This window comes from Leuciscus leuciscus, assembly GCF_965113295.1.
Source record: "Leuciscus leuciscus genome assembly, chromosome: 17".
Classification (NCBI taxonomy): Eukaryota; Metazoa; Chordata; class Actinopteri; order Cypriniformes; family Leuciscidae; genus Leuciscus; species Leuciscus leuciscus.
The window spans coordinates 25,554,453-25,581,541 of record NC_138741.1 but is presented as its reverse complement, the minus strand read 5'-3'; the positions used below and the strand labels follow the sequence as shown (position 1 = coordinate 25,581,541).

The 27,089-nt window shown below is 37.7% G+C and overlaps 1 protein-coding gene and 1 long non-coding RNA gene across 2 annotated transcripts in view; one reads left to right on the top strand and one right to left on the bottom strand.

Moving 5' to 3' along the window:
• The window catches only part of emilin1b (elastin microfibril interfacer 1b), a 32,695-nt gene extending 10,114 nt beyond the window's left edge, over window positions 1-22,581 (bottom strand). The window contains exons 1-2 of the mRNA XM_082142310.1: window positions 21,992-22,581; window positions 1,006-1,128 (exon numbers count right to left, since the gene is read on the bottom strand). Coding sequence (XP_081998436.1) covers window positions 1,006-1,128; window positions 21,992-22,143 — 275 coding nt within the window. The 5' untranslated portion in view covers window positions 22,144-22,581. The remainder of the gene's footprint in view (window positions 1-1,005; window positions 1,129-21,991) is intronic.
• Window positions 1,157-7,628, top strand: LOC309478718. Its single transcript, XR_014199073.1, has 3 exons — window positions 1,157-2,334; window positions 2,385-6,280; window positions 7,138-7,628. It is a non-coding gene; the product is annotated as an uncharacterized lncRNA (long non-coding RNA).
• Window positions 22,582-27,089: the final 4,508 nt, after the last annotated feature.

Below are 27,089 nucleotides of genomic sequence, written 5' to 3'. Positions count from 1 at the left end.
TTAAATACACTGGGGATGCTTAACTGAAACAGAACAGGTGTTTACTAATTAAAGGGATAGTACACCCAAAAATGTAAATTACCCCATGATTTACCTCTTCCAAGCTTTATAATGGCAGTGAATGGCCGTTTAAGTTTTGAAGTCCATCAAAGTGCATCCATCCATGATAAAAGTGCTTCACACGGCTCTAGGGAGTTAATAAAGTCCTTCTGAAGTGAAGCGATGCATTCATGTAAGAAAAACATCCATATTTAAAACGTTATCGACTAAAATAACTAGCTTCCCACAGATGGCCGTATGCATCAATTTATGGTGAAGGAGTGACCCTTGAACTTGTCACACAAAGTAATGATGAACGCGGAATCACAGAGGATAGAGCGAAACAAAACACCAGTCATGATTTAGAAGTCTAAAATGACAATTTTTAAAGAGAAATGTCGGAGGAGCTTGAGTTTGTTGCCCAGACCAGTTTGATTGAACCGTGAGAGGCGTCAAAGCTTACGCTACTCCTACATCATACATCGTCAAGTGTTAGTCTTTTGGCGTAAGTCGACTTGTGTAGGCCGTCTGCCGGAATCTAGTTATTTTAGTGGATAAAGTTTTAAATATGGATATTTTTCTTACACGAACACATCGCTTCACTTCAGAAGGACTTTATTAACCACCATGAGCCATTTGGAGGACTTTTATCATGTATGGATGCACTTTGATGGACTTCAAAACTTAAATGGCCATTCATTGCCATTATAAAGCCAGAAGAATAAAGCCAGGAAGAGCCAGGACATTTTTTTTATATAACTCCGATTGTATTCGTCTGAAAGAAGAATGTCTGATACACCAAGGATGACTTGAGGGTGAGTAAATCATGGAGTAATTTTCATTTTTGGGTGAACTATCCCTTTAAGAACCATGGAAACGAACCACCTAAGAAGGCAAGCAAAACGAGAACAGAACACAAAAAAACTAAACCAAAACAAGCTATACGTGACAAAAGGACATACTTACACTACAACACGGGCGCACTGAATGCCCCATGAACATGGCTGATAGTCAGGCTTCACGTAAGTCTCCACTCCATCTTCCACCACACAGCTCACTGTCTTGGTCACCACATACGCACACCAGTTTCTGTAAGAAAAAAAATACACATGTAGTTAGTACAAATGAAAATCGGCCAGCTCGAGGGGCGGCACCAAGCATGCATTTGAAAATCTCACTGCACGCAATTGGATAACACTACGACCAATCACAACAAGGCCCATACGCTTAGCTACCAGCGGAGCTAACTGGTAGATTAGACCAACTTGCCGTATCCGGTCGGCAAAACAGCAAAAACGTCCTTCTTGCAAAGGAACGATTAGAGCGCCGTCTTCTGTTCCTCTTTTAGATTAAAAGCCAAGTCTAACTTATTCATTGTAGCTGCCAAAGCCGTTTCAAACAACTGGTGTTCATCCATAGCCATCTTGCAATGTTTACTAATGACTTCAATGTCACAGCGCTGTCGTCATCTGTTTAGCTCGCCTTTGGCCCGCCTAGATCAGATTGGTGCAGCTCGGATACAAGGGCATATTTAATGAGAATTTCAAATTCAACTTGTGCTCTCGCGAGAACTCTGGATTTCCAGGGTACAACTGTGACTCATAGCACACCAATAAAAACATGAACTAATGGAGGTCTCCAAGGATAGTAGCCATTTTAAAGCACATCTCCCATTATGTGAGCTCAAACTATAGCGCCTGTTTTAGATTTACAATGATTCCCCACAGTCTAAATGTTCCTCATGTCCTCTGGCTTCATAAATTAGTAGAAATCTGCAAAATAAATAGTCTCTCGCTTCTCTTAGTGGACGCTGTTCCTCAAACCAATGTCAACAAGCTCAGGAATCAAGTTGTTACAATCTCTCTGCTGCATGCAATGGGAATTCAAACATCTGTTGAGCTTCACGCTGACTACAGTAAAAGCAGGTTGCATCACTTATCTCATCTTTGGTTTCACCCCTGTTTTGTTTTAGTCTACTAGTAACGGCAACAAACTACGTGATTGTCTGCTGTGTGTAATGCAGAAGCAGTTTGTCTTCTGTGGTTATTCGCTAAGCCCTCATGAATTAAGTTTAAGTTACACCTCAGACCGTTGCAATAAAGATTGGACTCGTGTTGTGTCTCTAAAGAAAAAAACAAAACAAAAATATCTTCTCAGAGGCCACCTAAACGTGATTTACAATGCATCTGAATCATGTTAAACCAGACAACCATGAGTGCAGCTGCAATGAATACCATTTCTTCTCATTAGGATTAAACTCAGTATGGATTTCACCAAATGTGGCCACATGCAAATGTTTTGGTGTCTCTCTCTACAAGGAAAAGAAAAAATATAATGCATTAAAGTATAACTGTCGCCAAAATGCAACCTGGGGTCTTTTTGCTAATCTACCTGAGGCAAACTTTCGTTTAGAAAGTTTGATTAGAATGGAAACGGCACTTTTAAGTTTGACCGTATTTTCGTTTTCGGGTCAAATTGCCTTTTGAATGGGAGTGCTTGGGGAACTTCTATGATAGCATCAAAAATCGCTATTTTTAAAACACTAAGACGGCTCGACACAGCATGAAACTTTGCTCGAAGTATCACCAGGGGCTCTACACATGAACTCGAGCATTGAGAACATTGTTTGTGTACACAGAGTTTACTAAAAAGAAAGATTTTGAACAACTCACTGTAGCTGTGTCCGCCGGCATTTAGACAGTCAAAAATAGTTGATCTCCGAATGGGAATGAACCGACTCTGAATTTTAGTATTGCTTCTTATATGATTCTTTTTCAAATACAAGGTCAATATTGATTTTCACTAACGAAAAAACAACAAATTATCTGTGAATTTATATGGAACTAAGCTTTAGGAGCTTTCCATCTTTACTCTCCTCCCTGTTACGTTGCATTCAGAGATCGGCTATTTTTGACTGTCAAAATGCCGGCGGACACAGCTACAGTGAGTTGTTCAAAATCATTCTTTTTAGTAAACTTTGTGTACACAAATAATGTTCTCAATGCTCGAGTTCATGTGTAGAGCCCCTGGTGACATTTCGAGCAAAATTTCATGTTGTGTCGAGCCTTCTTAGTGTTTTAAAAATAGTGATTTTTGATGCTATCAAAGAAGTGCCCCAAGCACTCCCATTCAAAAGGCAATTTGACCGCAAACGAAAATACGGTCAAACTTAAAAGTGACGTTTCCATTCTAATTGTGCTTTTAAACGAAAGTTTGCCTCGGGTGGATTAACAAAAAGACCCTAGGTTGCATTTTGACTACAGTTATCCTTTAAATATATATACATCAAATAAATATATACATCAAATATATTTGTCGTGATTTGTCGCAAACAAATATGTCTGGTGAGGACGCTGCATATATATAAAATCAATCCTACTCTTTAGCTGTTTGACAGTTGATCCTAACAGGTCATTGTAAAGCAGTATTTAACACATGACCACATTCTGTTTGCAAACACATTATGTAATAAAAGGAAGTTACCCAATAAATGGCTTGTCATGGAAAAAGCACTTAATTTTCCCAAGACATTTGGACACATTTGACCATTACCACCTGACTCCTGCTTTGATTGCGCATGGCTCATCAATGACCTATGGTGGATTTCCTGCCTCCACAGCTGCTCGAGACACTCGCACATATTGCCAGCACAATTTCATGTTTTGGCCTTCGATTTTAAACACAGATGGTGCTAGATCAGAGTAATGACATCACAATATAATCTGTGCTGGCTAAATGAAAGGATGTTTAGAATGAATTACAAGAGAAAATGCAATGTTTTGACCAACAAGTACAAATCTGAACCACGTTTCAAAGATTAAAATAATAGTTTTGTGCCTTTGAGGTCATCTATGTATGCTAGTGTGCTCCTAAACATTGACACAATTAACTTTTATTAGATATACACAAGGAAAACAGATCATAAATATTCATGACTCATGTTGAACTACACAGATTTTTGTCCAATCAAATGCCCTCTACAGTAAGAAAGCTCCTCCCCTAATAGCATCTGCAAATAACTAAGTAGCTAATCCTAAAAGCCTATTGGCTTTTTCTTAAAGGGAAAGATCCCTTTAATATGTCCCAGCCAAACAACGTTTCAACAGATTTCTCATTGTCTTTTATATCTCAATTATTGCTAATATCCTTTTTCCCAAAAATCTTTTTCCCCCAAAAAAATCTTCTTCCATCCTTAATCGTAACACGACAAGGTTTTGATTTCAGTGACCCGTATGTAATTTATGGTGTTAAGCGGTGGCCAATCCATTACTCAATATAATAATATCACATGTAATGCTTGCTGTTTATGGGAGGAGCTTTCTAGGTTTAAAGATTTTGCAAGAAGTTGTCATGCTGCTTCAGCCCACCAGTATTTGTTTTTCAACTGTTGATTGGAGTTAACCCGACCACAGAATTTCCAGGCTGCTACGGCCAGCCGTGAATGATCCACATTCTTAGCAGATTTGTCATGCAGAATTTTCATTTCAGGCTCGCTTTCATCAAACACTCATGCAGCTCATGACTTTACAGAGACTCTCAACATGTTTCAGCTCCAAAAAGAATGGAAAATATGAGAGAAGACAAGAAAAGCGGACAAAATAAAGTTCATTTGGCAGTGTGTGTAGCCTCCCTTTGAACCAATGAGAGCGTATTCCAATATACAAAATTGATATTAATCCCCGTCATGAGGATGTTTTCATATTTTTCCATTACATCATTTCTGTTTTCTAAAAATAAATGACTTTACAGTCACAAGTGACTGAAATGAATGGGTGTAGTAAGAATAAATTAAAAATGTAGTCATGTAGAAACGTCATGGCTTTAAAACTAACAAAATAAATGAAATAGCTTAAACAGAAGCACATTTCAGAGTAAGAAAGTAATGTTATCCTGATATTATGTCACCTACTTGGATCGAAAAACGCATTGCAGAACAGTGAAAGATTAAAAAGTGAAATTTAAGACTGTGAAGAAATCTTGAAGAAGATAAAACTGAATAATGGACAAACATTGTTGCACATGAAGGAAAGCAAAGTTAGCATTGATTGTGCTGTTTAATTCAAATTGGTTACTGTCTCTCTGTGTGATGTTTCCATAAAAAGCATTAAAAATAAGGACCACGTAAGGTCTAACATAAGTGTGATTCGATTTTGCCCCAGTAGTAAAAAACACGGTTTGGACAATGGATTCATTATGTACTCGCTTATTAAACCAGTTCAGCGGAAATCCCGCCCTGCAGCTAATTTCATTGGTTAAGGTTACAGTGACGGGTAGGTTTAGGGATCAGTGTTTGGTGTAGGCAATCAGTACAGTGATTGACATGACCAATGAAATCTTTAGAATCGGCTGCAGTGCGGGATTTCTGCTGAACTGGTTGGGGTATATAATAAGCGAATACATCATGAATCCATTTTCCAAACTGTGTTTTTGTCTTATCCCGAATCACTACGATCATTACTAGCTCCGGCTACAATGTTCTTCCGCAAGAAGCATGCAGTTCTGTTTATTAACCGCTAGAGTGCCAAAAATTACGGACTGCAGTTTTAAAGTGACTATATAATCTGTAATCCCACACTTTTCTGTAACGCTGTTAGTGAGCATTCCTGTAGCTCAAACAGCAGAGAATGGCGCTAGCAATGCCAAGGTCATGGGTTAGATTCCCAGGGTATACAGGAACAGATCAAATTTAAGTCACTTTGTCTCTGCCAAATGCTTAAAAGTAAACATAAAAACTTATTTTCTTCTTGCAGAGCCCTTCAACATTGTATAAATGGCATTTGGATCTTACTATCTCTCTGTTTCTGTCCCCACACACACACTATTATTTTCACACTCACACACTATTAATAATCTGTCATAAAAGTGACATAATCCATGTAGGGTATCTGGCATAAAAATACAGTCTTCTCTTTGTTTCTCAGCACTGCTGAAAAAAGTTCACTCCGATCCTTCCCTCAATAAAGGCCGTAATTGCTTCTCCCAGGACAGAAATTACGTCAGATGAATGTAGCGTTTCGGAGGAACATTCATTCGAAGAATATCCGCCTTCTTACTCTTTCAATTGATGAACCTCCCAAGGGATTCACAATATGGACATATCAATTTGTCCAACTGCACATTTGGCACATTAGTACATGAATATTCATGTGTGCAACAGGCTCCAGAATCCTATGATATCACTATCTGGACCTTCTCCAATAAACCTAAAACAATGGAGCAGAATGGACTGCAGAAATTGTCTGTTACCTAGGGAGTAGGGCTGCACGATTTGGGGAAAATGTCATATTGCGATAATTGAGGTCAATATTGCGATTGCGATATGCAATATAATAAACAAATGATTTCATGAGTCAACTTGCTTGGTTCTCAATGCACACACAGATTAGTGAAAAAAGTTCTTTAGTCAAGAGCAGTGAGTGTTTTTCTCTGTTCCCTTTGTTCTTTGATTAACTTTAGCGACAGATACAATTAGTGGCTAGTGTGTTCTGTCCCTTTAAGACCAGCCGCTGCTGTCAGAGATGCGGATATCACACGAGCCTCATTCTCTCACGAGTCACAACTCTTCACGTTCATCATAAGACTACTCTTATGTTATGAAGATACTCGACAAAAATACATTTTGGCATAATTGTGTGTTATTGTTCGTTCAAGCTTGAAAGAGAACTGTATTCTGGCATGCTGTTTTGTGCGCACGCACGATATTAGCGCGAGTCTTTATGTGTGTCAGTCAGGACATTCACTGGCAGCGCGTTCATTTTGGCATACATGTTGTTCGTTCTACCGCGAAAGAGCACTTGATACTGGCGCGCGTCTATCTGTGGGTCGTGTGTGTGTGTGTGTGTGTGTGTCAGGAGGACGACATTCACTGACAGCGCGTTCCTTTTTGTCTTATCGCGCATGAATGGTTTAAAAGCATTTGCATGAATAAGAGCGGGATCATGTAACACTAGCCAAAGGATGCCCAAAATTAACAGATGCTGCGTTAATTGCGTTAACAGCGCTAATTTGTTTATTTAATATAAAATCGCAGCATTTTGCGTCATATAATCGCGTAGGCTTGACATCGCGATTGCGATTGCGATACGATTAATCGTGCAGCACTACTAGGGAGCAATTTAACCAGGAAGAAACTCATTTAAGCCATTTAAAATGCATTTAACTGTTCCAAAACCAATAAGTATACTCATATGTATGATAATATGGATCTTGCATTATGTACACTGATGGATATCTCGTTCATGTCTTTGTTACTAAAGTTTATTCATAAGTCATAATATGCAATCTGTTAAACTGACACTTTATGCCTGTGACAAAGCTAAATGATTACATTATCGTTTTTGAAAGAAGTATCTTATGCTCACCAAAATCATTCTAATATGTTGATTAGAAACATTTCTTATTATCAATGTTGAAAACAGTTGTGCGCCTGAATAAGATTGATGATTTTTTCAGGATTCTTTAATGAATAGAAAGTTCAAAAGAACAGCATTTATTTGAAATAGAAATCTTTTGTAACATTAACCTTTATCTTTACCATCACTTTTGATCAATTTAACACATCCTTGTGGAAATTGTGAAATAAATATATATATATATATATATATATATATATATATATATATATATATCTTACTGACACCAAACTTTTGAACGGTAGTGTAAACAAGTATGCAATAACTTTCCAAACTCTCTTTGAGTGCTGCTCTATATGAACACCTTCAGTTTTGGCTTGTTTCACGGAAAGTTTTATATACTCATGTCACCTCAGATATTCCTCAATTCAGGGTCTTAACGGTTCTTATATGAACTGTAATCCTGGATCTAGTGCCAAGACGATGTCCCCCACCCATTTAGAAACCATGAGGCCTCCTCTCCCACCCGGCCTACTGATTGATACTGATATGTTTACACAGAGTCACAGAGCAAAACGACAATGATTAACACGTGTAGAGGCTAGGCTACTAACAGAGGCTGGACGGTTCTTATTCCCATGGTGTGTGAGATGGACATCATGCAAAGTTCAGCTTCTGATTGTCCTCACATGCTTGGAGTCTGTCCACCAGACCACCTTTTGGCTTCATGGGAAAATCCCAAGAACAACAACAACAATGGCCTCTAGAAACAGTCTTTACATGAGACTCCAAATTTAAAGAATTAGTTTACCCAATCATTTACTCACTCTCATGTCTTGCCGAACTTGCATGATTTCTCTTCTGAGGAAAACACAAGGGGGAAAAGGCTGAAGAATATCTACATAGCTCTTTTTAATACAAGAACAGTTTAGTGAGCATTCATGTTAAGCTCCAAAAAAGAAAAAGAAAAAGAAAAAGAAAAAACACCATAGAAACACCTTAAGTCCTTACGGCTTATGTGCAATACTTCATGTCTTCTTATGCTGCATGCTAGCTTTGTGTGAAGATCAGACCTCAAGACCTCACAGAAGCAGTTTTTCCAACATAGGCTCATTGGAAAAACGTGTCTCTACTACATTTTTCCAAAACTCCAAAAACCTTTACATCCATTTCACTGCAGTTTATAGCTGAAATGAATTCTAGTGGTAGTAAAACACCAACAACTTTTATTCCTTTCACACAAATTATGATTACGGTGACAGATTATTGAATAATAAAGATTTATTTTCATGAGGTTCCAAGCACAATACTATGTTATGACCGTAAACACTTTTACCATAGTGCATGGTTTGTAAACTAATACATGTTGACATTTGCATCTCATAATCAGCTCAAACGGCATGTTTGTTGTTAACACTATCGGTTATGGTTTAGGGTTGGGTTTAGTGTAGGTGGTACGTTATTTTCTTACACGGTAGCATTAACCTTTTAGCGACACTCATCGGACATTTCATTTCGGAGCTTCCGCGATACATACAACAACCATCATAATAAAACATTGCCAGATTCTTGTGTTTTGGATAAAACTGAACATGCTTTCAGCGCCACTCACTGCACATTTCACTTTGAAAGTGTTGAGAAACGTGCAATAAGCAATGTCATTTGGCAAAAATATCGCCACAGGCGCATTTTTCCAATGAACCGGGGTTTGGTTTTTCTGATAATCTTCCCTTCTGCTGTAGCTCTGAAATCATTTGTGTCTTTATTCATAAAAGCAGATTAGAAGATTTTCAGTAAAAAACGACTTAAATTTCCATCCGTTTTTCTCACGAAGCTATGATATGACTTCAGAGGATGTATACTGTATATAGCACACAAGACATATAAACTACTTGGTAACACTTTCGTTTAGGGTCGAATTCTCACTATTAGCTAGTTGCTTATTAGCATGCATATAACTAGGATATTGGCTGTTTATTAGTGCTTATAATGCCTTATTCTGCATGACCATATTCTATATCCCTGATTCTACTCAATACCTAAACTTACTTTACTAACTATTAATAAGCAGTAATTAGGAGTTTACCGAGGTGAAGGTTGTAGTTAATAGTTAGTTAATAGTGAGAATTGGACCCTAAACTAAAGTGTGACCAACTACTTTTATAGTGTTTTATTTTTGTCCTTTTTGGAACCATAGATACGAGTTAAGCCTGACATGAGGACGAGTAAATGGTTACAGAATTTTTCATCTGTGGGTGAACTACTCCTTTAAGAAATGATAATTGCGGTTTTTGAGATTATGCAATGCAACTGCACATCCATCAGTATCGTGCCTCTGCATACTTGAGATTGAATGTATAATGAAACACACTGTCAAGTTACACAAATAAAGAAAGAGACAGTGTATGTGTAACACAGATGAGCGGGAAAATACGATTCTCAGCGAAGGAATTCTTTTGATATTGAACTCCAAAAAAAAAAAAACAATGACATAAAACTCCCTCTTGTTTCACTTAATAGCCTGACCATTTCCACTTCCTGTGCTCCAGCGCTTCACACAAAGGCTCAATCATCATGCGCTTTGCTTTTCTTCAGCTCTTGCTTCTTTTCTGTCTCTACCCACACATCTTCCCCTCCGAGCGAGCGACCCTGCGTGCAGCCAGGGCAGTGCACCGCACACCGTGACCTTTGACCTTTGCAACAGGAAGTGGTCAGAGCAGCTGTGGCTGCAGGGTCTGCCTGTTTTTACAGCCTTGCTTATTTGTCTCTCCCTAGGAGAGGACACATGCTCGTCTGACTGTCCGAGAGGGCACCGGCGGGCTGAAACGCGTGTCCACTCCCAGTTCCACCCCAACTGTGTCCACACAAAAACACTGATACAGAGATACAATATCAAGACTGACCCACAGGCACAATACTGATATTGTTAGGCATAGCATGAATTTGCACCATGCAGTTGTTGCCAATGGTTTCCACCTCCGTTTATAAACATCACCAAAATGCAATCATGCCGTATCATGTGGAAAAAGCCCTCATTATAGCTGTTTTTGCAAACGGTGAAGTAGTTCTTTCCAACACAGCAATTTAAGATTAGACTGATGCCTGAACACAAACCAACTCATCTGTTAGCTAACACTACGCTTATGCAACATTAAAAACTAAATTATTTTATACTTTCTTGGACGTATATACTACACATAGAGCATAAAATCAGACTATACGTATAAACATTAATGTAAAAAAAAAAAAAGTATACTGTTTTTAAAGAATTAGCTTGTGCTTGCCAAGGCTGCATTTACTTAATTAAAAATACAGTGAAAACAGTAATATTTTAAAATATTATTACAATTTAAAATAACAGTTTTCTATTTTGATATATATTATAAATGTAATTTATTCCATTCATGTAAAGCTGAAATTCCAGCATCATTACTCCAGTCTTCAGTGTCACATGATCCTACAGAAATCATTCTAATATGCTGATTTGCTGCTCAAGAAACATTTATTATTATTATTAATGTTAAAAACAGTTGAGCTAATTAATATTTTTTGTGGAAAACTTGATATTTATTTTGCTTAAGAAATATTTTAAACTTTTACCAATGTTGAAACTGGTTGTGCTGCTTAAAGGGATACTTCACCTCTGGAAAGATGAATGTGTATTTAAAATAGGTCATTTATGTAGAAGAAATGTGAAATTATTTTTGAATTTGGAGCTTTCTAGACTGAGAAAAGCCAGAAAATTTATTTTTGGCTTATGTGGATGAAAGACAACAACTCCCAGAATGCACTTGCTTCGCTGCCCTAGGAGGCCACTCCCAAGCCACGCCTACCGGTAAGAGAGCGCAGTTGAAAACAACAAGGCTAGGCTACTAGTGAGTCTCTGTGACGAGTTTGCCCGGTATTTTCGAGATCGCCCAAAATGTCCGGGATTCTGCTTTTGCGTTCTACAGTCGCCATTCATTATGTTTACTGTGGCGAGCAGGACGAGGCTGAGGGCCGCGGGAGAACGGCACGAGGCCGGTGGCGTGATTACTGAGACGCACAGGTCTCGTATCTCTCACGGAGGAGCGGGAATTTTCTTAGCAATGTTAAAACGCACATCAACCAATCACTTGTTTAGCGTTCATGTAAAAACTACATTCAGATTCACCAATCGGAATGAATTCAGTTAGATTGAAACAAAAGGTGTGCATGTAAATAATGAATGGCGACTGCAGAAACCAAAAGCCGAATCCCGGACATTTTGGACGATCTCGACGGCCGGACATGTCCAGGAAAAAGAGGATAGTAACCCCTAATACTCAGCTTTCTCCTACTACTCAGCTTTCTCCTACTACTCAGCTTTCTCCTACTACTCAGCTTTCTCCACAGAACAAGAGCCTGCTAGCTTAGCTTCCAAAGAAAGACGGCTGATACTATGTGCACATTCTGTGAGTGAGATCCCTCTATGGGCGGGCTGAAAACATGCGGGACAGCCCCTCCTACTGGTTGTAGTCTTTAGCCTCTGGCCAAAAAATCCTCCGATGACACAAAATGACGATTTTTGCGTCATCGGAGGATTTTTTTCAGACAAAAAATACATAAATCTCTCGTCTCAGGGGGATATGAGGGTAGAAAGCACGGTAATTCGAAAATACTACAGGTTTTCTACTAATACAAAGCTTAATGCTAAATCCTGAAGTATCCCTTTAATATTTGAGTGGAATCTGTAATACATAATTTTCAGGGTTTGACGAATTACAAATTAAAAGTGAAAAATTATAGCTTTTATTTGAAATATAAATATTTTGTAACATTATAAATGTCTTTGCTATAACTTTTAATGTACATGCGGAATAAAAAAGACTCTTCAAAAAAAGGAGTCTTACTGACACCAAACATATGAATGATAGTGTAGGTACATCAAAATAATAAAGTAAAATCCAATAAAATCTGTCTTAAGATAAGATTTAAATATACTGTCCTGTAAGGCCACAGGAAATCGTTATTATCTTCGTTAATAGCACATACCACTGATGCGGCTTGTATAGTAGGTCACATGACAATGCCACTTTTAATTGTGTCTTGAAGAGCAGAGTCTGCACATATTAAACTGGTATAAAGAAAGCATGAGAAGTTACAAAAAAGCACTTTATCTTTATAAAACAGCTATAATAGCCATAATTGTGTGCTAGGAAGGAAAGAAAAGTCAGGCTTTGATCCGGAGTACACAAAGAAGACGGATGTCTACAAGATCCTTTTGCGACTCAAATCTTCCAGAACGTATTAAATATCTGGAGCTAAATGCTTTTTTCATGACCTCCTGAAATAAAGCAGAGGTCGGAAAAAATCACGAACTGTGCCAGAATAAGCAACGAGATTTCAGCCTCCACAACATTCAACACCACCACTAACAGATGTCCTATTAACCCCACTCTTATCTGCTCAGGACAATATTTAGATATTCTCGGTGTTCACATCCAATTTTATTTCTCATTCTGATTTCCAGATAAGCCGCACTGTTATGATTACCCTTATAAGTAGGCTAATGCACTAGTAAATGTCAGAGCACTCTTTTAGCGAACGAGCCACATATTTGATGCTGGAAGGGCAAGCTCGTGGGAAAAATGTTTCCTTGTGGTTATACTGTAACTTGCTCCCGTTACAGGAAAGCGGTTTCTGCAGGGGTTTGACCGCAGCAGCACATCTGTGGCATCTCAGCTTGGAACTACACTAAAGCAAGATGAGAAATAACATGCCTTACGAGCAGACGTACCACAGATGTGGCTTACACAAGCCAGGAGAGATTCTTTATCTAAAGACATTTAGACATTCATGCCATTCTTGGATTGGATCTATCCTCTGGGCACTCAAACCTATGAGATACATTCACATTTCAGGGCTCGCTAAACTAACTTCATCATTATTGACACACTTCTCATTTAAGATCTTATTGAACTCAATGTTTTCAAACAGCAAGTTTGACCTTTCATTCTTCTTTGTCATAATTGACTCTGCAGTCAGATGCTCACTTCTAAACGAATTCTACTGAGGATATGAATGGATTTAACATCCATCTCATCACCATAAAAACACGTATCTGTGTGGTTTCTCAGGAATTACATGATATCAGATGAATCAAATCTGCTAATGGAATTGACTCCAAAGGGCCCGTTTTAGTTATTTGACAAACCTCTACACTGCAGAAACTTCTTGAGACTCCTTCTTGAGTTTTTAATTAGCATTTATTTGACTTGTTTTTGACTAGTCCTTTAAACAAATGTTAAATTTACTCAATAAGCAAAACTGTTAAAGTCCCCCTGTAGTCAATAATTGTATCCCTTTAAAGGGTTAGTTCACTCAAAATTCTGTTCGTCGCTTGATAAACTTAAGGTTGAGCCACTGTAGTCACTTGGACTATTTTAACAATGTCTTTACTAACTTTTCTGGGATGGCAGATCGATTACATGAATGTAATGTAACATGCCTATGAAGCAGTGAGCCAGCTCTCAGATTTCATCAAAAATATCTTCATTTGTGTTCCGAATATGAACAAAAGTCTTACGAGGTTGGAGAAACATGAGGGTGAGTAATTACTGACAGAATTTTCATTTTTGGGTGAACTAACCCTTTAAAACACATCACCAAAATGACATATTTAAAAGTTTTTTCCTTGAAAGAAATTCTTCATGCCTTAAAATAACTTGAATGTAACTCTACACCCTTGCCTCGCTTAGTATACGCGGTCTATGAATATGCAAATTATCCCCACCTCCACTCACTCACACCAGCTCAGAGATCCACTCGTTTGATGATCACACGTTGACCTGATTGGTTACAAGGTAGTTTGTGACGTCAGAAACCTTCTTTTAAGAGTCTCTTTGCTATTGAAAACAAAGTGTGAGAGGAAATGCAAAGTTTGTGAGGGAACGCAAAACTTTTGCCAGAGAAGGCAAAAGCATTGAAATATATTTTTTCCCTCCCATGTCAATTTTTTTTCATCACAAGGTCCCTTTAGAGGCTCCGTAGTATTCAGTGTCACATGATCCTTCAGAAATAATTCAGGTGTTGTTTAATTTTTATTGTGGAAACACTGACACAATTCTTCAGGATTCTTTGGTCAACAGAAATGTATCTTTATTTGAAATAAAATCAGAAATTTTGTGACAAATATCTTTACTGTCACTTTTAATGCACCCCTGCTGAATGAAAGTTACATTTGTTTAAAAAAAAAAAAATCTTACTGACCCAAAACTTTTGAACAGTACTGCATCTTTAATAAGTATAACTTGTTTGCACTTAAAACATGTGATGTTGTTTCAAGGATTTTTAGATATTTAAAAAAAATCTCTAGAACTGGAACATAAGACTAAAATATACTAGATAAAAGAAAAAAATTTAAGTTTTTTTTTTCTGCAGTGTAGTATTAAACTTCGATGCATATCCCATCCGCACCGTCCCGCAATGAACATATATCTCAATTTGAGCAGCTTGAGTAGAGGTGCTTTATCACATTTCTTTGCAGATTTACTATTTTTACCTGGCACACTATAAAAAAAATATTCCCCCATATTCCTGAAGCTGACGAAAGTTATAACTAGGGACCAGAATATCATATATTCCGTGTTTTACAGTCAAGGCTTGAGCCTATCCCAGACTAAAAGGCATGTTTGAGCTGTCTTAACTGAAAGCAACTTGCACTGATACATCTTAAAATATTTCAGTGCCATTGTTTTGTCTCAAGATGCACACCAATAATGTTGTTTCTATAAGCACGTTTATAAAAGCTACTTAAATGTCCTAATCAGTGGCATAGCGCAAATCCGCGTTCCTAATTTAACCAAAACCTACTCCTGGCTTAATCTAAGCTCTCTCTGTGAAACCAGCTAGGCCAGACTTATATGTGGGCTTTTTTGACTTGGGCAAGTAAGCAACCACCAAGCACCATGGTTTAAAGGGGACCTATTATGCCACTTTTTACAAGATGTAATATAAGTCTCAGGCTTTCTAGAAGAGGGCGAAGCCTTCACAGCTTATGCCTCCGATACTCTGCCAAAAACCAAAACATCTGTTTGATTTTGATTATCATCTCTATCACGGTCACGCTCACGTGACATTGCAGTTCTTCATCATCATGAAAGTTGATTGTCTGCATGTGTTTTAAAGCCATACCAGTCTAAACTTCTGAAATGGTTTTCTGAGCGCACACATCCAGTGCACACGCACAGAAAACTGGCTGTCAGACGAAGCGTCCCGTGGGTATTAAACTCAATTCTCTTTTATGAGTTATTGCTCTTAAACTGTCAAATACACACAAGGTTATGTCAAAAACACACAAAGTTCACATAAACACAGTCAGTTCTGTCTGCGAATGTAAACAGAAAGTAAAGAAATAACATGTGTATATTAGAACTGTGTATTAAAGTGAAAGTGGCGTAATATACAGCACCTACTGCTACACTGTAAAAAATGTCTAATCCTCCCAAATAAAAAAATTCAAGTGACCGATAACATCTACATTTTTCAATTGGCCCAAGTGAAATTCTTGTTGCAATAGTCTGTTAACATTGGCTCAATGAGAAATAATACGTCAGACAAATTGAAAAATTTAGATGTTATCGGTCACTTGAAATTTTTGACTTGGGGATGTAATTTTTCTTTTACAGTGTATATATGCTATTAATACGAATCAAACAACAAAAGAAAAACAGAAAATAACTCACTGCCCTTGATTGAATAACTAACTTTAATAAGAATACATTTCTTACTTGAATGCTGCTGTTAAATGCTCTGGCGAGGAGATAAACATGGCGGACTGTGTAAAGCTCACTCGGGGCGGGGTCTATGCTAATAGGGCAGAGTCCGTCAGCAGTCGTGGGCGCCCGGGGCCTAAGCATATGCGATGTCACAAAAGCTACAATCTGCAAACGACTTGTTCTGAGACACTGCTTATGATTTATGGGGATTAAAAAAGAGGAGTGGGTGGATACACACATTTATGTTCAAACACCATGTAAAAGGGAAGTTTGCATAATTGGTAGCCTTAAATGTATCATTCATGTCCATGGCAAAAACAGTACATTGCAACATGCTAAGAACCAATCGAAACACCTCAGCAACATAGCAACTGGTTACCACCCTGGTAACTACCCATAACACCCTGGCATCATGATACATATTTCTATCCTCTCTTGATCACAAAAGACTGTGTGTCTGATACTGCTTGTGTTAAGCTGCTGTAATCACAAGTCAGCTATATAATAAGCTATTAAATAATGTTTAGATAGGCTATGCATTTGTAGCCTACCAGTACTGCTCCATCATCCCAGCTAACTGGGAACATTCTAAAAAGATTCTCTCATAGTTATGAATAAATGTTCCTCCAGTAATAGAATGTTTGTTCAAAATTTACACGTCTTTAATAATGTTTGCAAAATGTTAGCTCAAAACATTATTTATACATCATTAAGGGAATTTTGTTTTGAAATATTTCAGCCATTTTTTAAACGTTCTTATTACGGTTTCCTATAATTTTCCCTTGCAAATGATCCAATTAAATCTTCCTTTTATGTTTTCTGTAACATTCGCCCAACCAAGAAATACGTTTTTAAAACATTTCAAATACTGGACATTCTGGTTTTGAATGTTGAACGAATATTCAAAAATCATGAGTTCATAACTTAACATTAGCAAAACATTTGTATAACATATTTTTTTTTAGATCTAATAGTTAGAAACAAGACGTTAATAAAGATAGCTTAACTGGAATCATTGCTTTAAACCGAACCACTCACAGAAAGCAAAGCTAATGATACAATCCCATTCAAGCTTTGTTTTCCAGAAGCAATCATTCATGACAGACATTTTGGCATGTCTGAACATCCATTAATATTCACTAACTGCTTCCCTTGTCAAACACATACTTGTTCACAGGAAGCACTTTGCATATCAGAGGTGTTTTTTCAGAACGAGGCCAGAGTCCTGATCATCCACTACAGGAAGTTCCTCTTGGTGTGAAGGGGCCGCTGTGTGAGCGAGGGCTTCCTGTCAGTGTGTGACGGCGTGGGGTGGTCTGGATGAGACCCGAGACTGACAGGCACCGTCACAGGCAGCTCTTGGCTTCACAACCACTGCCACATCTTCAAAAAAAGCCCAGGTCAAGGGCCAAGAACTTTCCTTTCACAGAGGGCTTTGCTTAAACCCTCTTTACATGCCAGGACAAAAGGCAAAAAGAAACAGCTACAAAATACTAAGGATGAAACAGCATCAAATAAGACTTGGCCGAATAAAAAGAGAGAAACGATGGGCACTTCAACAATGAATTTTGAAGTACACATGAAGAACACATTCAAAGGCAATTGGGTTGCAAGAGAAATGCTTCTGAAATGTAGATGGGTGGCAAAGTTAAATTGGATCTTACAATATAAGCCCAAATGTTGAAACTCATAAAATGGCTAATGAACAGTCTTTCATTTAAAGCCCCCATTAGTCTGCTATGTTGCAAAAATAGATCAAACGAAAACCACTTTTCCATTATCCTGTTGAGAGGGATCTTTACTTCTGTCTGTATCTAATCAGCCATTTGAGAATAGTGGTATCAACAGAGCTTTGAACACCGTCTCTTTACATAGGGCAAACTGATAACTGGACCTGACTGACCACAGTACCATCTTTAGACGGGACGCCTACAGAATGTATGATGTAGATTGCATGGTGCAACTTCCATTAGGTAGTGTGCAAAGGCTTTTGGAATATGAGAAATGTCCAGGTTAAGAAATTACATGTCATATAAAGAAAGCAAAGCCTATTTTTTAAAGGAACACACCGACTCTTTGGGACTTTAGCTTATTCGCCGTATCCCCCAGAGTTAGATAAGTCCATACCCTTCTCATCTCTGTGCGTGCCGTAACTCTGTCTGACGCACCCACCGCTAGCCTAGCTTAGCACAAAGACTGGAGGTAAATGGCTCCAGCTAGCATACTGCTCCCAATAAGTGACAAAATAACGCCAACATTTTCCTATTTACATGTTGTGATTTGTATAGTCACAGCGTGTACAAATAACAAGGTCACATGAGACACAGCCATCTTCTAACTGTATACATACTGGGAACTATATTCTCAGAAGGCGAAGCACTGCTACTTCTGCGGAGTCCCAAAAAGTCGGTGTGTTCCTTTAAGATAAATAAGACTTTTTGCATTGACATTTTCATTATAATTAAGCACACTTCCTCCTCCAAATTCTCATTAATACAAATCTAAAAAATAAAATAACATACATTTTTTTTTTTTTTTTTTAAGTTCATCATGCCCTTTTTTCCCTTTTTATTTTGCGGTGACTATCGTGAAATTCAGCCTTTTAATACGTCTAGTACTCTAAATGAACCTGCAGAGGGTGTAGACATTTATGAATGATGGCTGGTCCAATTTTTCGCAAATCTGTGGATTTTTCTGCCAAGTTCTTTGGGCACAGATTGCGTGAGGGCCTGCTATTGAAGAATTACCATTCACTGGACTTTACCCTCAGTAGAAGTAAACTATTCCTAATAAGTCACATATAATGGAGCCAATCCAAGACTATGCCATTTCTATTATTCTGACAACATCCAGTTTAATAGTCACCCTCTGAAGAACTGCATGCCAGCACTGTCTGTTTGTCTGTCAGCATAAATGTTTTCAAGAAATAAATGAAAGATGGCAACATGAACATGGGCGTCCAGTCTTCAGGGCATTCATCAAAGCTTGTCCAGCATGATTCCCTGAATAGCAGTCGACATAACATTTAGGCTTGGACTTTTGACTTCTGGTTTGGCAGAAAGGGGCTCAATTTTATAGCTGTATGTGACACCACAGCACAACCCAAAGCATTTTATGTCTCTGTCTACAGACATTATTTCTTCTTACACAAGAAATACTTTTTATTCAGTTCTCTTAAGCTCACAGGTTGATAGAACAAGTTCAAAGTTCATGTCTCACAACACTCACTATAGCATACATTCAGCACTGCAAGATAACATTCTCACACTTGAAAAATAAATAATTGGAGGTAAAATGTGAGATTTGACGTAAGATAATTCACTTAAAGTATATGCTACTTAAATGTTAGTATGCAAAATACGAGTTGAAAATTAGATTACGTTCAAAGCTGATTAGCTTCTGCCATTCCCTTTTAGATGCAGTGCAAAGTTCAAGTCTGATTTCACAAAGCTGGATTATGTGAGGGAGTTGTGAGTAGTTATAAAATATGGATAATTTTTGGAACTGTGATTTTTGTGAAATTACAACTTAAGTTGAATTTAGTTATAATAAGCAGTACTTTTAACAAATTATAAGATACGTATCCAGTAGCCATGTTAGCTAAGCTAGCTGGCTAAACAGCAAATAGCATGCCCAAATAATGATGTACACATGAATCAGAGATGCTAAAATCCACAATGGATAAAAATAACTATACAAGATCACCTGAAGACCATAGTTGGAGTCAAGACCGCACCCTCCATGATCCAGACCAAGACTAGATCGCTCAAGGCCTCCAGATCAAAACTTTGCTGAAAAGGCGAGCTAATCCATGGCTACAATAAGATGACACACTAACTTACACTGGAGCATTTCAGTATCATATTTTCTGAATATGAACCAGCGTTTCCATTTTATATGTTCACATTTTGCTAGATTTTCAAAGACGCTTAAAGTGCTGGATTTTGTAGATAAACCCACCACAAAAAAAATCATATTAGGACAGGTATTCCAACACACAAAAAACTGGCAGCGTTTCTTACCAAATGCCTACAATTTAGAGGAAATAGGTGATTTAGGTGCTAGCATATTTGGCAGCTGCAGATCCAGTTCTTGCGAAGTTCATCTTTCAGAATCTGTCAGCATAAAATTGCTGCTAAATTTGAGGCACACATTCCTTGATAAATTTGATTAGGGGCTGCGGTTTTCCCTGGAAATGCGCATTTGATGCAAAGCAACACGTGTCAAAATCTATCAATCCGTTCATTTAGAAGACTAAAGGAGAAAAAGCCACAAGAGAGAAGATGAGTTCTCCACACTAAGCGAAAAAGAACAACTTCTTCCCTTGATTCCAGTCTCACACTTCCCCTCTCCCTACTACTTTTTCACTTTCCATAAAATAAATACACAAAACGGAGAATGCTTTTTACATCTGTTGTGACTAAAAGTTCAAACAGGCTGCTAATCCCCAGTAACTCGACTCAGATTTCTCAAGCAGGCAGTGCATACTTCACTACACACTTCATCCCGCTGGCACTGAGCGTTCTCACATCATAGACATCACCCTTCTCTACCTCACTTCTCTGACTCTGAGAGCTATTCATAAGTACAAACTTGTTTAGATGGACTAAAATAGCTGTAAACTAATAAGTTCTATGACTGTTCTTTATTAGATGGATTTCAGGCCATAATTGCCTCCTAGCTCTGCGTATTCATCCACCCTTAAGAAAGCGTTGCGTCAGATGAAGGGGGAAGCCCCGGTCTGCACGTCAGAGCTGGGACAACCTCTCCCGTTCACACCCCAACAATCACAGACAAAACAACAATGTCAGAGTGGGTGTGTGTGGCTGAGAGTGAGCATTGCATTGTAGAACCACATGATTGACAGATAAAGAAGTAAAGGAAGGTGCTTTTAGTGTAATTATTACCAGGGTGGTGACATGTATAATCATATTCTGAAAAGCTTTGGAAATCACAGGGGTCCCACAAAACGTCCTTTTAAGCCGAACCTTGCGTTCAGTAAGTGATAATTAGCTGTTCGGATGGATAGCAATGCACCTCCTGTCGTTTCACTGTAGGATAAAGGGAGGCTTTTCCTTTCATGTAGTCATCTGTGCCACACATTTAAAAGCACATTCGCTTTTTTAAAGTCCCCTCAGGTTATGTTTCCCCTCAATAAATGAATTACAGAAAAATGCATAACATATGTAACTGTCCTGAAAGGGACTTATAAAACATTTTGTCTGTCTTTTTGTTTGTCTGTCTATGAACTGTCATCATCTCTGTGCAATGCAAAGTTTGATTTGTCTGAAAATGTCTTATCTGATTAAACAAAAAATGGATTTTGCTAAATTAGATCTATCTATCTAAAGGTGATGATCTTGATGGTATGATGGGTATCATCATAAGGTAATACCATGCCGGTAAAATTTTTAGGGTCCAATTCACACCATTAACTAGTTGCTTATTAGCATGCATAATACTAGGATATTAGCTGTTTATTAGTGCTTACAAAGCATATATTAATGCCTTATTCTACATGACCATATTCCACATCCCTTAATCCAACCTAATACCTAAACTTAACTACATTACAAACTATTAATAAGCTGAGGCAAAAGTCATAATTAATAGTTAGTTACAATAGTGAGAATTGGACCCTACTGTAAAGTGTGACCATATTTATACTTACAACCATGGCACATAACTATATAACATCTATCTATCTATCTATCTATCTATCTATCTATCTATCTATCTATCTATCTATCTATCTATCTATCTATCTATCTATCTATCTATCTATCTATCTATCGTATATTTCATTATTTTTCACTATTACTTTCTTTCATCATATTAGTGTCTGAAATGAAAGTGTCATACCTGTGTCTGCTCGATGCTCTCGCCCCGTTTAAAGGCTGAGTCTGAGTCTGGGTCCCTGCGTACAGGTTATACCGCTGAGGATACGACGCGCTCCGAACATCTCCAGAGAAAACCAACACCAGCATCGATATCAAAAGAACTGCTCCATCCATCACAGCGCACGTCGGTCTGCAACAGTGTCTAACACTATATAACTAATTAATGATCTCGAACGAGCTTTTATTCCACCAAAAATAGCGCTTTCGCGGTGTCTAGAGGAGCTTCTTTACACTCCCAGAAGTTCGTAGCTACTATCGATCCATTACGCGCGTCCAGAGCGCTGCTTCCAGAAGTGTCGGATAAATCTCTCAAATCGACGCGTAACGGCGCTTTACCTCCTTGTGCGCTGATAAAACAACCTAAACTCCCTCTATCCTTCTTTTGAATGGTTTGTAATATTTGTCGGTACATCCAAACAAAGCAATCCGGAGGCTTCCTGAAATCTGGAGGAGTTTTCTTGGAAAGGAGATGCAGTGAGTTTGGATTGAGGGGAGCCAGTGCGCTCTGACGCACTCCAACGTCCCCAACACACACACACACATACACACTCTCTCTCTTTCTCTCTTCACCTCCCTCCCCTCTTGAAACCCTCCCTCCAGTGCACTGATGACAGAATCACAGCCATCTATGCTTAAAAACCAACAGGACCACGTGTGTGAATACTAGGGCTGATTATGAAATCTCAGTGACTTGGTGAACAGCAGTGATTGAAACCATATGGCCTCTTGATAGTATGGCTGATGTCCCACATTTGATCCTTCTTGTGGTTACCTTAGGTGAAGAGAGCAGCTTTTGTGCTTTTGAGAGCCCACTACAGAAAGTTTAACTTCTTTTGTTCTAATAATTCTTAGTTTTATTGACGTTCAGTTACATGATTACAATCTCACTCAAATCTATCAGCAACATTCCCACACTAAAAAAAAAATATATATTTTCATGATTTCATGAACTTTTTTTTCTTTCGTCAAATCAAATTAAGACAATTGATATGGTTCAGATAATATAACATTTTGAATTTCTGTTGATTAAATCACCTTCATTGCATTAATTATTTTATTTTATTTTAATGAACTCAAAATTAAGGCAACAAGGTAACTTATTTTTTTTTTTTAAGTTAAACCAACAATATATTTTTTATATTTCACCCAAAAGTTAAAAGTAAGAAAAATAAGAAATTATGTTAATTATTTTCATGACAATTAAGCACTTTCTTATTACTATAATGCAGGGGAAACACTTACATTGTAAACTATTTATACATGCAGTTGGTATTGTTGTACTGTAATTTATGGTGATAAAATTGGTAAAATATTGAATTACACTAATCAGGAATGCTTAAAATATTAAACAATGGTAATTTGTGCAAAAATGTGCTTGATAGCCATGAAAATATACATTACAACGCTGTTACAAAAGGCACTATTTTCTTAAACTAAAATATAATGTATTGTTTGCGTGAAATATTAACAAACAATTGGATTACCCATGTATGCAGCTCTTAAGTTTTAAGACAGACTATGTGGAAATGTGAAGTTTTTATTATTATTATTTTACCCCCTTTTTCTGACTTATCTGTAATGTTTATGCTGATTAGAGGATTTTCATAGACAAATCAAAAATAGTTCTCATTTGCCGTAAATGTCAGCCAACTGTGTGCTATTTAAAAAAATGTTAATGGCCTCTATTTTAAAACAGATCTCAGATGAATGTTTAAAGAATGTTTCTCACTGGTTTATCTCTGAAAGATCTATCTTTTCCACTCCTTTGAAGCCCTACAGCTGTGAAAAACTATTTGTTACACTTTCCAAAAGTGGGATGGCTTTGGGGCCAAAAAAAGCGAGAGAAAATAGCAAAGCAGCCTGCTGTTCTTCAATAGAAGAATGCAAACCAAACATCTGTGGTTTTGAAGACAATGGTAAACTGCATTAAAAATGAGGAAACTGAATATGCCCACACAGAGGAGTGAACCATAACGTCTGTAACCGAATGTGTGAAAGGAAAAAGACATACAGACAGAAGTAAGGGGCAGCGCAGCAGGCTGTAAGAAGAGCTTTTCTGCTGTCACTCACAGATCGTGCAGACAGTATAAGGCGGAGATGTGAAGCATTTCAGTAATGCTCTCTGTTCTACCACAACCACCTGTACTGGTGCCCTGATTTGACCTCAGGCACCAAACAGACCCCCAACTCGCCTTATTTACCACCACCCAGATATGTCATGCATGTTCAGGCATGCAGAGCTAACAGATCTAGTCTAATTTGATAAATAAATTGATAAATTAAAATGCATTTAGGAAATCCTGACTGTCTTTGTACCAGCGTTACATCCGCTTCAGCATGAATCCACAGTCAGTCTTTTGTGCTCCTCTGTCAGAATAATTCGACAGGCTTCTCACCAATAAAAAGAAGCCCTGCCTCAGGCTGGATAGTGGCAGTGAGGGTCATTGAAGTGTCAATAAGAAAAGGCTCAGCTGATGATACAGCCGGTTAAACTTAGTCAGGGAGATCTGGTGAGCGGGAGATTCTGTGTGGTGGCAGCTCACAGTTAAAGACTGCAATCATTAAACAGAAAAACATGTTTCTTAAAGAGCAAAGAAATACTTGCAGAGCTCTTTTATTTTCCCAATAAAAGTATACAATTGCAGGCTGTTCAATTACAAAATAAATACCTTGCTCCAAAAGATCACCACCTCCAGCAGCAGTACTGAAGTTTATTATGGCAATTAAAATATTCTTATGCAAATAAGATAACATGTACAATATATATATAAAAACTTTAAAATGTACAAAAAAGTATATACACAATTTAAATTAAAATAAAATGTAAATGTAAATTAAATTGTTAAAATTTTGTATTATTGTAATATTTCATGTTAATTTAATGTAATATATATATATATATATATATATATATATATATATAAAAAACATAACACATAATAATGCAATACATAAAATAATACATAAGATAGATCACTGTTATATTTTATACATATATTATTGTATTATTCAATGTAAATGTAATGTGTGTGTGTGTGTATGTATATATGTATATAGCATAAAAGCCATGTGCTGTAGACCTTAGTCAGGGTAGCATTATTGATTTTAATACAAATAAAACATTTCTTTCTAAAAACTTTCCAAAAATTTTCAGTAGACAAAAAAACTTTCATCAGATGTGCTTTAGGAACTTGATACAGTGCATGCTGTGGCAAAATGACGCCAACCCTGACTAAAGTCTATAAACAAGCTACAAACAACCTGCCAGTTACATGCAGTTATTGATTGCACTTCAAGTTAAATGCCACTAAAAACCTCAAGTATGCCCATAACTGCAGAGAATTCATACAATTTTTAGTCCACGGTGAAACTGCGTCACACCAAAACACTTGACCAAAACATTTTTGAGCGCAACCAGCTGTATTAGACAACCAGGCACATGTGGAAAACGATCGCTGCCCTACACTTACAGTCACATCAACAGCTGTGTTTACAGTGTAATTAGGGGGTCTCCCTCCACCATCATCCCCTGCACCCTACCATTCCCTCTGTTTCCCCCAGTCCTTAACCACTGTGGGCTATTCATCTGGCTGCTGCCTCTGGTCTCCTCCACAGCCAGTCACCGCACAACCCAGCATCGGTTGATACGCTAAACCACAGATGGGGACGAGTGCCTGCTGTACTGTAATCGCTATCACATATGATTCTCAGTTCTGCTGTTTCAATCAGAAAATAACTGGCAACTGTTGGAGCAATGGCCTCAGTGCACTGCTGAGATATTGAACAGTGATGCTTTAGTGAAAGATCTCAAAATTAATTTCATCTAGCCAAAGACAATACATCAATTTCATTTATCAGAATAAAATGATGTAAAAATGAAAAAAAAGATGTTATTGTGTAAAATCCCCATAAACTACAATATGTCACGAACACTGAGTTGTTTTTTCCCTCTTGTGAATCACCCATCACTCTGAAAAGTAATATTATAGAGTGATTTCCAAGAATTTTAATATGCAGAAGTGCGTATGGAAACTGTATCCTGTGTATGTGGGGTTGCCACACCACAAAATCACCACAGCAACAACCCACAAAGAGAACCGTAAAAGCGAAAATACAAAACAGATCATTTGCGCAAAATAATGCCAATGAGCTTTTTTTCTCCTTAGACAATTGGAACCAAATGACCGTACTTCCTCAGAACTTCCTAACATAGATAAGCTTACAAGGCAAAACTGAGAAGATTCTTCCTTCTGGGCTTCTGTTTTATCTCAGTTTAGTCCACAAACTCACAACCTGTATATTGGAGTGCATATGCTATATGGATATATGGTATGTGTTGTAGATAATAATAATAATAATCTTTATCTTATAGTGCCTTTATAAGAAGCTTCTCAAAGAGCTTTACATAGTAAAAAACAACCTTTGCAATACAAACAAATAAAAATACATAAATGTACCCTAAATCAACTAAAAGCAAACCTTTACATTTTTTTAGACAAGCGCTGTCTAAAGGTTAACTGTTTCAAGACACACACAAACACTATACGAATGTTATAATGCAGCTAGAGCAGGAATCAAGGCTTCATCGGGATTCGGGACAGCATTCTCGCACGGAGAAGCGCAATTTTAACTTTCACACCTCAACCGAACCGCCCCGGAGTTATTTTGCAATCGGTCCAAGACCAACTCATTCAGGCGTTCACATTTGCCTAAACGAACCAAACCAAGGGAGAACACGCACCAGGTTCTGAAACAAACGCTCAGGTGTGAAAGCACCCTAAAAAGACATCTAATAGCCATCCAAACACAGCCCTGACATCTAGGCAAAAACAAGGCAAAATTTGGGCGGTCAGTGACAATTTAATAGACGTCTAACCATAGCCCAAGAATAGGCGCATAGGCTATGCATAGAACATGTCAAAGAAATGAAACCAAACACCTTGTAATCACTGCTGACTTTGCTTACACAATGGAATATCATACTCATCTCGCAAGTTATTTTGGCAAAAACAACATGTAACCAAATTATAACCAAGTTATTTTGGCGTGGATTACTCATA